We start from the raw sequence: 12985 nt of genomic DNA on the forward strand, positions 1-12985 counted from the left end.
CCCGTTTGAATGCACCTTCGTCCCCGTTGAGAGATGGAGGACATGGGTTGGGTGTGTGTGTGTGTATGTGCGTGTCTGTGTGTGTGTGTGTGTGTGTGTGTGTGTGTGTGTGTGTGTGTGTGTGTGTGTGTGTGTGTGTGTGTGTGTGTGTGTGTGTGTGTGTGTGTCTGTGTGTGTGTGTGTGTGTGTGTGTGTGTGTGTGTGTGTTTCAGCCAGACAGATGTCAGCAAACGCCTCACCCCGCATGCCAGCGAATCAATCAACTCATCTCATGTAGCTCAAGGTGCTGCCCAGTGAACTCCTCATCACTGATGACCTGCATTCTCTTCATGGGTACTTCTGGTCTTTATATTCCTCGTTATATTTTCGTGTCTCTTTAATTCCCACATGAATTATATAACAAGTATCATGTTGATGATAATAAAGAGTTCAGTTGTATAGCTTTCAAGAGCAGATGTTGCAACGTGCTTCATTGAAAGCAATTACAATACAGAGCAACAGATGTTTACTGAAACACACAGCAATGGCATTTAATCAAATACAGAACTGATTTTTTTAAAAAAGACATTCAGCAAAATAACCACAACCAAAAGGCCTGGAGGACATCCATTGTGCGTCGCAAACAATTCCCGGTTCACGTTAGTTTAACACGCTCTGACATCAGCTCTTTTTTCTGTGTGTCTCTGTGGGTGTGTGTGTCATTTCCTGTGTGGGTATGTGTGAGTGGTTGCGTGTGTGTGTGTGTGTGTGTGTGTGTGTGTGTGTGTGTGTGTGTGTGTGTGTGTGTGTGTGTGTGTGTGTGTGTGTGTATTTATGTATGTAGGTATGTATGTATGTATGTATGTATGTATGTATGTATGTATGTATGTATGTATGTATGTATGTATGTATGTATGTATGTATGTATGTATGTATGTATGTATGTATGTATGTATGTATATGTATGTGTGCTTATGTATGTACATGTGTATATGTGTGTATGTGTGTGTGTGTGTGGCCTACCTGCTCTGACGGGACTGCTGTGCATGCAGGTGGGCGACACCATGGCGGATTGATGCGGGGCGGTGACAGCCGCGTGGGTGCTGAGGTCCATCACCGAGGGCGACGGCGTGACCGGGGTGGCGGGGGTCATCTGGACGGCCGGCTGGCGATGGGGCGGGGGGGGCGGGGCCTGTGGCGGGTGCTGGTCGTGGAGGTGGGGGTGGGGGTGGAGCTGGTGCTGGTGGTGGGGGTGGCGGAGGGGGTTCTGGGCGGGACTGGAGGAGATGCCGTTCTCCGACAGGAACTCCTCCAGGTCCATGTACTCCAGCTGGAAGTTGTTGCCGTCGTACGGGAGGGTCTTGTCCCAGAGGGTGGGCCCCAGGAACGCCGACTGGGGCGCGTTCCTCTCCTCTTCCAGGCTCTTCTCCTTCTCCTGCTCCTTGCTGTACACTGAGAGGGGTTGAGATAAGGATAAATGAGGGTGGGTTAAGAAAAGGGATACTGCTTGGCAACAACAGTAAATATTCATTATCATTCATTAATGCAGTGATACACATTGAGCAAGCAGTTAACTAATAGTTTAGTGAACCTTTACTCATGTTTATTAATGTAGTTCATGTTAACATAGTTAATGGTGCTTGTGTTAACTAATGTATTCACTCATACAATATTTAATAGGGTTAGGGTTAATCCTAATATCAACCCACTAAGGCTATCCTTAATCCTAACCCATTGCCCAACCCCATTGCTATATAATAACGCTTATTGCTGCATTAACAAATGTTAATTAATGGTTTACTAATGGAGTTTTATGTAAAGTGTTACCAGATAATGATGGATAGGCTAAAATATATGGGTAGGATGGTAAAGATAAGGATAGGATAGTCATAATAAATGACATGGATGAAGTTAATCTAAGGCAAAAGGTATATCCTTTACGACAGTGTCATTCAACATTCCACACATTCCTACAAGGACCAATAAGATCATTATTCATGCAATTTGGGAATTAACTTTGTCGTGTGATAAAAGTGATAAAAATTCCCTTGGTTAAGGAACAGGTAGGGGATAGAAAGTGAACACATATTCATGTCATTAAGGCTCCTGTAGGTAGGATTTGAGCAGTGTAAAGAGAAGGGATTTTTTCAATAAACAACCCAGAAAAACATCCCCTCCCACTCTGCTCCCTCTTTCAGTGTCCCTGCCATTGAGAAGTGTAGCATACATGCACATATGGTAAGGTTACAATAATGCTGTGTTCGCTTATGTGATTGACAAGCAAGATGGATTCCCCTGACGAATCAGGGAAGAGAGGTCCTCCTGATTGGTCAGAAACTAGCCGGGAGGCGGGAGCAGTCTAAAATCGAAATAGTCTCATGCAGAGCCAGGCGCAGTCAACCAGAACAGATAGCAGAACATTGCCCTCACTAATAGTTTACGGATGGCTGGTTTGCATTCATAAGACACAGTGTCATTACAGTAAATGTAATAGCCAAAGATCTCTCTCGGCTCATTTCTGACCCATTAAGGCATTCTTTCCCCTGCTTGTTTCAGGGGATCCATCTTGCGGGTCAGTCACAGGTGCAGGAATGCAAGACTTCACAAAGGCAGAGGAAAATAGTAAAGGAGAGGAGAGGGAGGGAGAGTTTTTTTTCATGTTGTTTAGTAAAACAATCTTGCCCTCTTCTTCGCTCTCTCTCTTTGCAAATCTCCAATCTTACCTTGAGCACCATTAAGGAGCAGGGTGTCATGGGAAAGTGATTATCAAGACGTGTAACTGAGCAACAGGTTTGAGCATCTCGTTGCATCTTGTTGTTGTAGGGCGTGTAGGATAGGGGAGGTTGAGGTTGATACAGCTCTTCAGCAGGACTATAGGCCTAGTGAGCGTTTTTTACGTTTTCATGCCAATATTCAGAGTTCAGAGAATAGATAAAACCTTCTGAGCCATCACATAAGCAAGGGGAAGTAGGAAAAGTTAAGTGGAACCTATAGAAGGGGAAAGAAAAATACAGCAGGGCTATTGGGTGTGAGGGTTACAGTGGAAATTGTGTTCCTGTAAGTATCATCTTATTAACCAGCACAGGGATAAAGACACCAGGAGAAAGGGAAGGTGTTGTAAACACGGCTCTGTTCACTCTCACTTAAATGTTTCAAGGTGAGGTGGTTTGTGTTGAGTACTTTTATTAAAACCAGTAAATACTTCTAAAGAAAGCTAAGAATTGAGCAAGGCAAGGCTATTAAGGGCTCATTATTTGTCTTTTTTAACTATTTTAAACCAGAGAAACCATGCATGATATATCATATAATCTATCACCAAAAGCCTATTAGCGTCATTGAGTAATAAATACTCAAGACTACAGAATGACACTTTTTTGCCCTCATTGTTTTGTTTGTTTGTCGTTCATATGATCGTTTTATTGTTTGTTTCTAATGAGTGGAGATAAGGGGAGTCGTTCCTATTCACATTTGACAACCTAGAAGTGAACGATAGGGTGGAGGTCAGACAACATAACTGGAATTCTTCTCCACTCCTGCCTGTTGACATTCAATTCCCCATGATCCGCTCGGGCAACTTGCGCATGCAGAATATCAACCGATTAACTAGCTCGTGACAACAACACCCAAAACCAGGAAGATGGTATAATTATGGTCATTTTAATAGTAATAATAACAAACAATAATATGAACAATTGATCATAAAAGTACTAATGATGACAACAACACAAATAATAATACGACAATAACAAAACAAACAATAACAATTAGACACTGGATGGATGAAATGTACTTGTGCAGCCCAGTGAGTTAGTGGATGTTTACCTTCATGGTGGAGAGGCAGCTTCATCGGGTTTTCCAACAGGGATTTGAGGACGCCGTGTGTCGCTGAAGGTAAAAAACTCACGGGGAGATGTCTTGACATTTTCTCCATTGTTGCTTCTTAAAATGTGGAGATTTCAATGAAAGCCTTGGATAGTCCTCCTTGTCTCCGAACGGGGCGAAAATAACAATCTCACATGCGAAAAATAGTCGGAGGAAAATTAATTATTTGGGGGGGAAAAAATATTGAGCACAAGATAAACAAACGCACAAGCCCGTAAGCGATGGACAGACCGAATGTGAAGAAGTGTTTTGGTTTGCGTGCAAAGCAGCCGCCGGTTCCACACACACACACACGCGCGCTGGGCTTCACAAGACGATCAACGATTCCATGTGTGAGAACTGAGTTGCGTGTGTCTTCAAACCATGAGAGGCAGCCAGCAGCGCCACAGTATAGTTGCGTTTCAGATCCAAGGGTCCGGACGTACAGTGGGCGGAGTTTCGCGCCGTAAATTGGCCAATCATTGAAGCCGAACTTCAAGTGGGCGTTACCGACCAATGATCAAGCCAATGACGCCCACTGCACTCTCATACAGTAACTACGCGCCCAATACATTTATTGCTCTATTTTTTCACACAGATGTCAATATTGATCTCTCCTTTTCCCCATGCGCCAATTAAAGCATGCCTTATCTTAGACGAAACACATTGATGTAGAACATTAGTGAACACTGGAAATCATTGAGAAAAAAAAGAGTAACAACAATAGGCCTACAGGTCATTTTGCAGCTTATTATGCGTTTGGAGTTCATGAAACTCCAAACGCTTTCCACAGACTTGGCCCCGCCCCCCAGCCCAGCCAGCCTTGCGCAGGGCAGATCGGTGGTCATTTAAAGGGGCGGGGTTGACCTATTTTCGTCCAATTGCGAGGCGCGTACCTTTTGCTGTCGTCCACTCTCTCCCATCCCGCTCCACTAGTCCTGCGCCTGCCGGTCACATTGCAACTCATGTGCTTTTGCGCTGAGTAGAAAGAACAACAAGTCAATCATAAAAAAAAAGGGAACGCCTGTACCACCTTGTTGAAATTGAAGTAAGAGGATCAAGAAAACCACATGTTGCATAAAGTCAGACGTCATTTCACGTAACTTTAGTGGTTATGGGGCGGGCATGAATGGTAGTCCTAGGCGTCCAACGGCCAATTAGCCTACAAAAAAATCGACTAACTCTAATTGTGGTCTCGTTATTAAAGTCACTTGTGTCGATCTTATGGCTGGGATGTGTATACGTTTTTATACAACCAGCCTATCAATGCAAATCACAGAAACCCTTCTGTCGTCAGCGTTTTGGCCCACAAGTGGAACCACCCGCCGCTCCCTTCATCATCCCTCTTGATGTAGTTCATGTCACGTGCCATTTATTGTTGTTCACATTGTATCCTTATGATTTATGTGTTTATTCTGGAAAAAACTTGCTTGAAACACGCTCACTAAATAACGCTGATCATTTGTCTATTATTATTACTATTCTTATTATAACAACAATACAGCGTGACCACACAGATACAGTGATACCGCAACGGAGATTCGCCGCTAATCCCTGCAGCTTCTGTTTTATTAAAACTTCCCTGGCAACAGCGGATGCTAAAGCTGCGCTGTGTTGTGACGACCTCAGCGAGGGAAAAGTAGGCCAGAGCTGAGCCAGTGGCGGGTTTTAACAATGAGTGGGCGAAACCTCGCATCAAGAATTGCTACTACCGAGCGCTCTGAATCTTACATCTTAACTTATTCAAGCCAAATAGGACTAGTTCCTTTTCCAAATTGCCCCGTGGAGAAAAATTGCAGACCTTTAGGCTGCCTGTGGCCAGGGCCGGATCTACCATTAGGGCACACGGCACTGTGCCCAGGGGCCCCAACCATTCCCAGCCAGTGGGGGGGCACCACACGAAAGAAACTTTTTTTTTTTCTTTTTTTTTTTATGAATGTTTGTACTCTTAAAATAGTTATACATGGTATTATTAAATAGGGTATTCATTTAAAATTCATTATTAAAACGAATGTCATAAGAACAGCAATATAATGATTCTGAACAATATAGTGGCCTAATGTGACAGTTAACCCCCCTCCCATAACCTGTCAATTGAGCCAGTCCACCTATGGTGAAAAAAAAAAAACGCGTACATTACATACATAACACAGTCGTGTAATGTATGTCCTTCCTCGCTAAACATAATTTCTTAATTTTTCTCTGCTTATATGCACACACAAATACACCCACACACATGCACACAAGAACAAACACACGCACAACACCATGCACGCGCACAAGCAGCACAACTGAAGAGCAATCAGCTAATCAATTTGTAAGCATTTTGCCTCACAAGGGATGCAATATGGTTATCCGGTTTGCACGCAAAGCTGAGCGAGCTAATTCAGATCATTCCTGAATTAGCTCGCTCACGCTCCTGACGCGCCCTTATACGACCTCACTTCCCCATTCAGAGATCCCAGACCAATAGACCAATGTCTGTTTATCAAAACCCAGCATGGGAGTATAAAGGAATAGGGTAAAGAATTAAGTCATGGGCCTCAAACTGGAAGAATAGCAACAAAGTTTCATCACTTGAAAAAATAAGTAACACTATCATTTGACTGTTGTTGTCTCTTAGGGACATGTGGGTGATACTTTTGTTGAGTCAAGTATCACCCAAAACACAAGCACACTCACTCTCAGTGTGTGTGTCTGTGTGTACAGTATAATGTTTGTGTATATGTTTGTGAGTCTGTGTGTGTTATATGTGTGTAGTGTACATTGTGAGTGTACATGTTTGTGTGTTTTCATAAGTTTGTGTGTGCATACAGTACCACGGTACTGTGTGTTCATACATGCATTTGTGTATACAATGGGATGTGTGTGCAGTTTGGATGTGTGTGTGTGTGTGTACATGTGTATATGGGCACTCCATGGCTTGTGGGTTTGAACGGTTGTGTGTGAACAAGTGCATGTGTGTACAGTAGGGTCCATGTGTGTAGGTTTCTGTTTGTTTGTGCATGTGTGTGTGTGTGTTTGTGTGGGTGTGTGTGTGCGTGTTTGTGCATTTGTCAATGTTATGTGTGGGTGTACGTGCATGTTTGCATACGTGCATTTGCATGTGTGTGTGTGAGTGTGTATGTGTAAGTGTGTGTGTGTGTGTGTGTGTGTGTATTTGTGTGTTTGTGTGTGTGTGTGTGTGTGTGTGTGTGTGTGTGTGTGTGTGTGTGTGTGTGTGTGTGTGTGTGTGTGTGTGTGTGTGTGTGTGTGTGTGTGTGTGTGTGTGTGTGTGTGTGTGTTTGAGTGTGTGTGTGAGTGTGTGTGTGTGTGTGTGTGTGTGTGTGTGTGTGTGCATGTGTGAGTGTTTCAGGGTGGGTGCCTGGGGGGGGGGCAGCATTTATATGTTTATGAGTGTGTTTCATCTGATAGGAGTTTCAAGTCATGGTGATATTTATATAACCACACCTGCTGCTGCGGGAGAGCCATAATCAATAGCAACCCACCCTCCCTGACACACACACACACACACACACACACACACACACACACACACACACACACACACACACACACACACACACACACACACACACACACACACACACACACAAACACAAGATTGAATGTATACAGTATATGCTTGCGCAAACTAACACACACACACACACACACACACAGAAAGAGAGTGGAAAAGTAGCTTTCTCGATCATTCCAATCATGTAATGCACTGAACCGGTATAGTGAATACTTAGATATGGTAGTACACCATTTTACTTTGAGTATTAATAATTGGTAGATGCTTTAAATATATGGTATTGGCTATTGCAGTAAATATAGCTGATCCATTAAAACCTCAGCAATGGGTATCATTTTGAGACGACCTGCGTAACACTTTGGGTTGATGCCCCGCCGCAAAGACTGTTGAATATTACATGAAAGTTTAGAGTTATGTTTCCATCTTCCATCTCTTGTGGATGCACGAGTAGCACCAGATTTTTTTTATCATTATCACTGTCATTATCAACAAGGTTTATGGAATGCGCTCCTCTGGAGATAAAGGAGGAGATAGAGTGACTATCCAACTTCCAGCTTTGTCTGGCTTCTGTTATCAGCCTCATAGATCTGGAGCCACAATGGCGGATAAACAGAAAACCAAGGGAATGAAGGAAGCGGAGAAGGAAGAAAGGAGAGAGAGAGAGGATGTTTTTTAACCTTTCGGGGAAACTTTATTAGCTGGCAGCAGATCCAAAAGTGTTTGAATGCTGCTACAAGTTGAAGGGGAAAAGTGCTAGAATATGAAATGCAAAGCGACAACATGGTTACATAAAATACAATCAAACAAAACATCTTTAGAGAAATATATACATTCATATAGGGACTTGGTGTAAATGCGCCATCCACGCAAAAGTGAGACTAGGTGACCGCTGGGGCCTCGATGGTACAAGCGTGCCTATATCTGCGTTGGACCATGACAGCGCATCATGGGGTGAGCTCATCTATTATCAATTGTATTTTTTGATTCGCTATTGATTTGATGATAAAAAATAATAATTGCGTCTGGCCTGCTGAAATATTTCTTGATAAAAAATCTTTATTCAGCCTTTATTTGGGGGGCTGAATTTGGGTATTGAGAATACACTGCACATTTAAACATTAAGCTGACGGACATTAGTTTAATATCAAACTGGGTCTTTGTATTTATCAAGTCACATGTCAGTTAGGACCAAATTCAGAACTCAGTTACTCGATGCATCCTATCAGCCCGACCAAGTTTAGTAGATCATCTTCAAAATTATGATTCTGAAGTATATATAAAAACAATGTTGGACCAGTCCATCATCTGTAGTGTGACAGCCAGCCCGAAACTCATTTTCATTGGGGGTTTCAGTCCAAATTCCCTCACCTATTTGGTCTTTCAGGAGATTCTACAGAGATTTCAGGGTGTTTTGTATTTTGGGGGAATTGCAAAGGGGATGTGCGCATGCATCTTGAAATCAATTAGACGCATTGTGCAAGGTACCATGGATATTGGTTTTGATAATTGATTGGATTGGGAAGTGCTTTGGAGGAGAAACATTAACTACGTCACTGATGGCTAAATCAGGCCAATTTGGTTTCTAGGAAAGAAGTTCAAGGAAAAGTCGGATTTGGACAACAAAAACCGCTTTAAATATTAAGGCATGACACACATGACATTGGTATGTTTAATAATAGCCTACACCTTAAACACTCCAGCTAAAGTCTCTAGCTACACAGACGTGTTGGTCTTTCCCTTCTCCTCTTCCTCCTCCTTCTCCTTCTCCTCCTCCTCTCCCTCCTCCTCCCCCCTCCCTCCCTCGGTCACCCGCTCCGGAGCTGGGGGCGACTTCGGGGAGACGGGGGTCACGGGTGGACTCCATGAGGTGGTCTGGGTCACATGACTATCAGATCAAAAGGGAAAAGACGAAAAAATTACGTTTCGCCAAAGGCAAAAACCACTCACACAGGATGGAGTTGTTGAGTTTGGGAGCCACTCTGTTTGTGAATGGTCAGCTGATTATTTACGATCCAAGATATTGGAGATGATAGATCCATCAACAGTATGTTTCACTTGATGATATGCTGAGATGATAGTGCGCTGAAAGAGTGGATAGAGTTAGATGTTAGATGATCATGATGAAAAAGGGGATAGTAAAGATGGCTGATAGTTGAATTAGTCCATTATGTTATTATTTTAATAACAGCGGGGAGATGGTTTGGGTATGGACATCATTTTGCCCTACTACATTTCTGTAAATAGGTGCCCAAATGGCACAATCCATTTGTCTTAAATATTTATATTTATGTTATCAATTCCTCGATTACACGCGCCATATCAGCGCAGAGAGAGATGTTGCCCCACTCCAAACCGACACAATCCCACGGCTTGTAAGACACACTGATGACACAGTCTGACTTCATCGGATCACGTAGGCAAAGAATAGCAAAAAAGACCCGCCCACAATGTCCCTCTGGCAGCTACAACAACCTCCACTAGAGCTCTCTACAACCACCACTACAGCCTTGTCCATTCTTAAATAATGAGATGTAAAAGTAACAAACCATCAGGTGGTTACTGTGGAGGTGACTGCTTAATGGTTTGCATCAAGGGTGAAACGACAAACAAATAAACACACTCCCCAACCATTGAGCTAATTCACATCACATTACAGTAATTAACCGGCTAAGTAACCGGAAAGCAGAACTAATGCCCTGTTGAGGGCTGGCCCTCATTTAAAGGAATTCCCTCGTGAGGGAAATCAACTAAAGCGAAGCCAGCAGACCAATGAGATGAGCGAATAAACAAAGCGTTCTGCGTGAGTTGAGATAACCTCTCCTCGGGCTCCTTCGATCCCGTCTCGTGTCCTTCCTAAACCCTCTGGTGCTCTGTGGTTACGGGAGCTGCACGGTTTCCTCTTCAAACATGAGTCGTTTCCCACCTAACACAGCACCATCATAACAACAACAGGGACGTGGGCCAGTCCGGAACCTCCTGTCAGCAGAGAGAAGGAGATGGAGAACTTCTCTCCAGGGACGTTCGTACCTCTTTGTAGGCTCTGATTTATCTTACTTGATGAAGTACTTGACTCCCTCTGCCGTGTAGGCCTCATCCCAGCCATACGGTAGACCTGTGGGTGAAATACACAGATGCTTGAAACATATTTAGTGGACCATAAACTTAAAGGGGCTGGAATCAAAGATTTCTATTTCGTATTTTTGGCCCTTGTCTAAAAGGGCTGCAGGTGAGATTTAAGAGCAATGATTAGCGCATATTTTGTTAGAAATGCCTTTGGCAGCCGTCAGCTATTTATGAGTGAAATGCTCTTTGAGGATATCAGCTTGTAGTTCAATAAGGCTTTTTCAGAACGAGCCAATTAAGATTTTTTATTTTGCCCTGTCTCCATGGATACCCACGTGACGTAACCAGGCCAAGACATCACAGGACGCTCCACACACCTCTGATGTAACCTCCCTCACTAACCAAGGAAGGATCCCACTAACCCGTCAACCTGCCCCACCCATGTTTAAAGCCTCTTGTTTTGCTGTCACTGATTTGTAGTGTACTTTTCCACCACTCAACAAGTATATGTCAAAAATAATCCAAGAACACTGCTCCACAGCAGCAGGTGATAGGACACTGCTATCGGCCCACTTACAGGGGGAACAAAAAGAGACAGCGTTTCGGATGGCTTCCCAAAGGCTTTCAGGGGTAAAACGAGAACCGGAATTACACACACACAAAATCTGGAGTGGTGGGGACATTGTTAGGAAAATATCAGGCCACTTAGTTTGTCCATCTCAGGACATAAAGCTGAAGTGGTTGATAAAATAGACTGAGACACATTTTTTCCATGACCCGTTATACATAACCCTCCTGATGGGGTCTTGAAGAACGCTATTGTTTTTGAAGTAAAAGGAAAGAAAAACGAATACTGGTACTGTGAACTCGATGATACTTCAACCCACACACTGAAGCACACCGACAAACACTCACACATCCACACACACAAACAAATACACATACCTGCACACACACACACATCCCCCCCCCCCCACACACACACACATCCCTGCATACACACACACACACACACACACACACACACACACACACACACACACACACACACACACACACACACACACACACACACACACACACACACACACACACACACTAAGACAGCCAGACGGCACAGTTTCGTTCATCTCCGAGATGTTTTTTTACCCCCCCATCCACAAAGAAACTCTGACCTTGTCATTCATACTCAGGTAGCCGGGGGTTTGGCGTACAATACCCTGAAGAGGCAACCACATACCCTCCCATTAGGACACTGGATATCCCCCACTAAAGGACTTGGTAGGTCCCTGAGTATCAGCCATGGATCTAGCGGGGGAGGGGGGGGGGGAGCGATTGGTGGGCCACGTGACCCAGTGGGACTCAATCAGGCCTTTGTTCCTGCCGACAGCACTCAAACAAACAAACACACACACACACACAAACACAAACAGAGGCGCAGATAAGTGTACACACACATACACAAATATATATTAATGGAAAGGGAGAGAGAGATATATGTGTGTTGTGTGTGTGTTTATGTTTCATGCGTCGTGTGTCATGTGCCCGTCTCAGCCTCAAGCCGAGTGTGTGTGTGTATGTGTGCATAACCTACTAACCATCACCATTCAGACAGCTTGGTTTCCCCTCTCTGCTCCTCACATGCACTCCCTTGGCCAACTCATCCTGAGCACACTCACACACACCACGGCCTCACATGGCAGGGAGGGCATGCACGCACACACACACACACGCACATGCACACACATTGATAAATGATCCAAGGTAGTCAGACACACTTGCTGAAAACATGAGGGAGTGCATCTGTCCTCGTCTCATGTTTACTGACACCACAAACACACACACCCAACACACACACACGCACCAAACACATATTCACTCACACACTCAAGCACACCCTCACAAATGTACAAACAGACAGACACATGCACACACACACACACACACACACACACACACACACACACACAGATCTGTATATACACACACATGCACCACACACAAATTCACCCACACACACCCTCGCAGATGTATAAACCCAGAAACAGACATAAACACATGCACACACTTTTTCTGTACCTAGATTGCCTAGATCTTTATTTGATAGCTAATAATAATGATATCAATTGACGTATCATTTATATATTTATTAATTACAATCATTATCACTTCACATCTTATTATTACCCGAATTTCCCATCTGGCGTCAATGAAGTTAACATATCTTATCTTTTAAATTATTGACATCCAAATTGAAAATTAATTGTGCAGGTAACACCTGTATAGAATACTGTATATCCCTAACTGATCCCTGGCTGTTGCCTAGGTAACAGTATCCAAGGTCTGTGAAAAAGTTGAATTTCATACAAATTTCTGCAGCAGAATGACCAAGCAGCCTCTTGTTCTTCCTTACACCATTAAATAATAAAAACATACAAAATCTCATCTTACTAATACACCCGGCTGGGTTTATTAGTTTCTTTCCAACGTTTTAAAGTGTTTATATGTTTTTGTGTGTGTGTCTGTTTGTGTGTGTGTGTGTGTGTGTGTGTGTGTGTGTGT

The 12985-nt window shown here is 43.6% G+C and overlaps 2 protein-coding genes across 2 annotated transcripts in view; both read right to left on the reverse strand.

Moving 5' to 3' along the window:
• LOC130371886 (hepatic leukemia factor-like) overlaps positions 1-4229 on the reverse strand; it is a 13604-nt gene extending 9375 nt beyond the window's left edge. Inside the window, exons 1-2 of the mRNA XM_056577754.1 lie at positions 3802-4229; positions 1003-1431 (exon numbers count right to left, since the gene is read on the reverse strand). Coding sequence (XP_056433729.1) covers positions 1003-1431; positions 3802-3910 — 538 coding nt within the window. The 5' untranslated portion in view covers positions 3911-4229. The remainder of the gene's footprint in view (positions 1-1002; positions 1432-3801) is intronic.
• A 3670-nt stretch (positions 4230-7899) lies between these two features.
• Positions 7900-12985, reverse strand: part of stxbp4 (syntaxin binding protein 4) — a 43289-nt gene continuing 38203 nt past the window's right edge. Inside the window, exons 22-24 of the mRNA XM_056577693.1 lie at positions 10415-10472; positions 9170-9245; positions 7900-7947 (exon numbers count right to left, since the gene is read on the reverse strand). Coding sequence (XP_056433668.1) covers positions 7900-7947; positions 9170-9245; positions 10415-10472 — 182 coding nt within the window. The remainder of the gene's footprint in view (positions 7948-9169; positions 9246-10414; positions 10473-12985) is intronic.

Source organism: Gadus chalcogrammus, chromosome 18, assembly GCF_026213295.1.
Source record: "Gadus chalcogrammus isolate NIFS_2021 chromosome 18, NIFS_Gcha_1.0, whole genome shotgun sequence".
NCBI lineage: Eukaryota > Metazoa > Chordata > Actinopteri > Gadiformes > Gadidae > Gadus > Gadus chalcogrammus.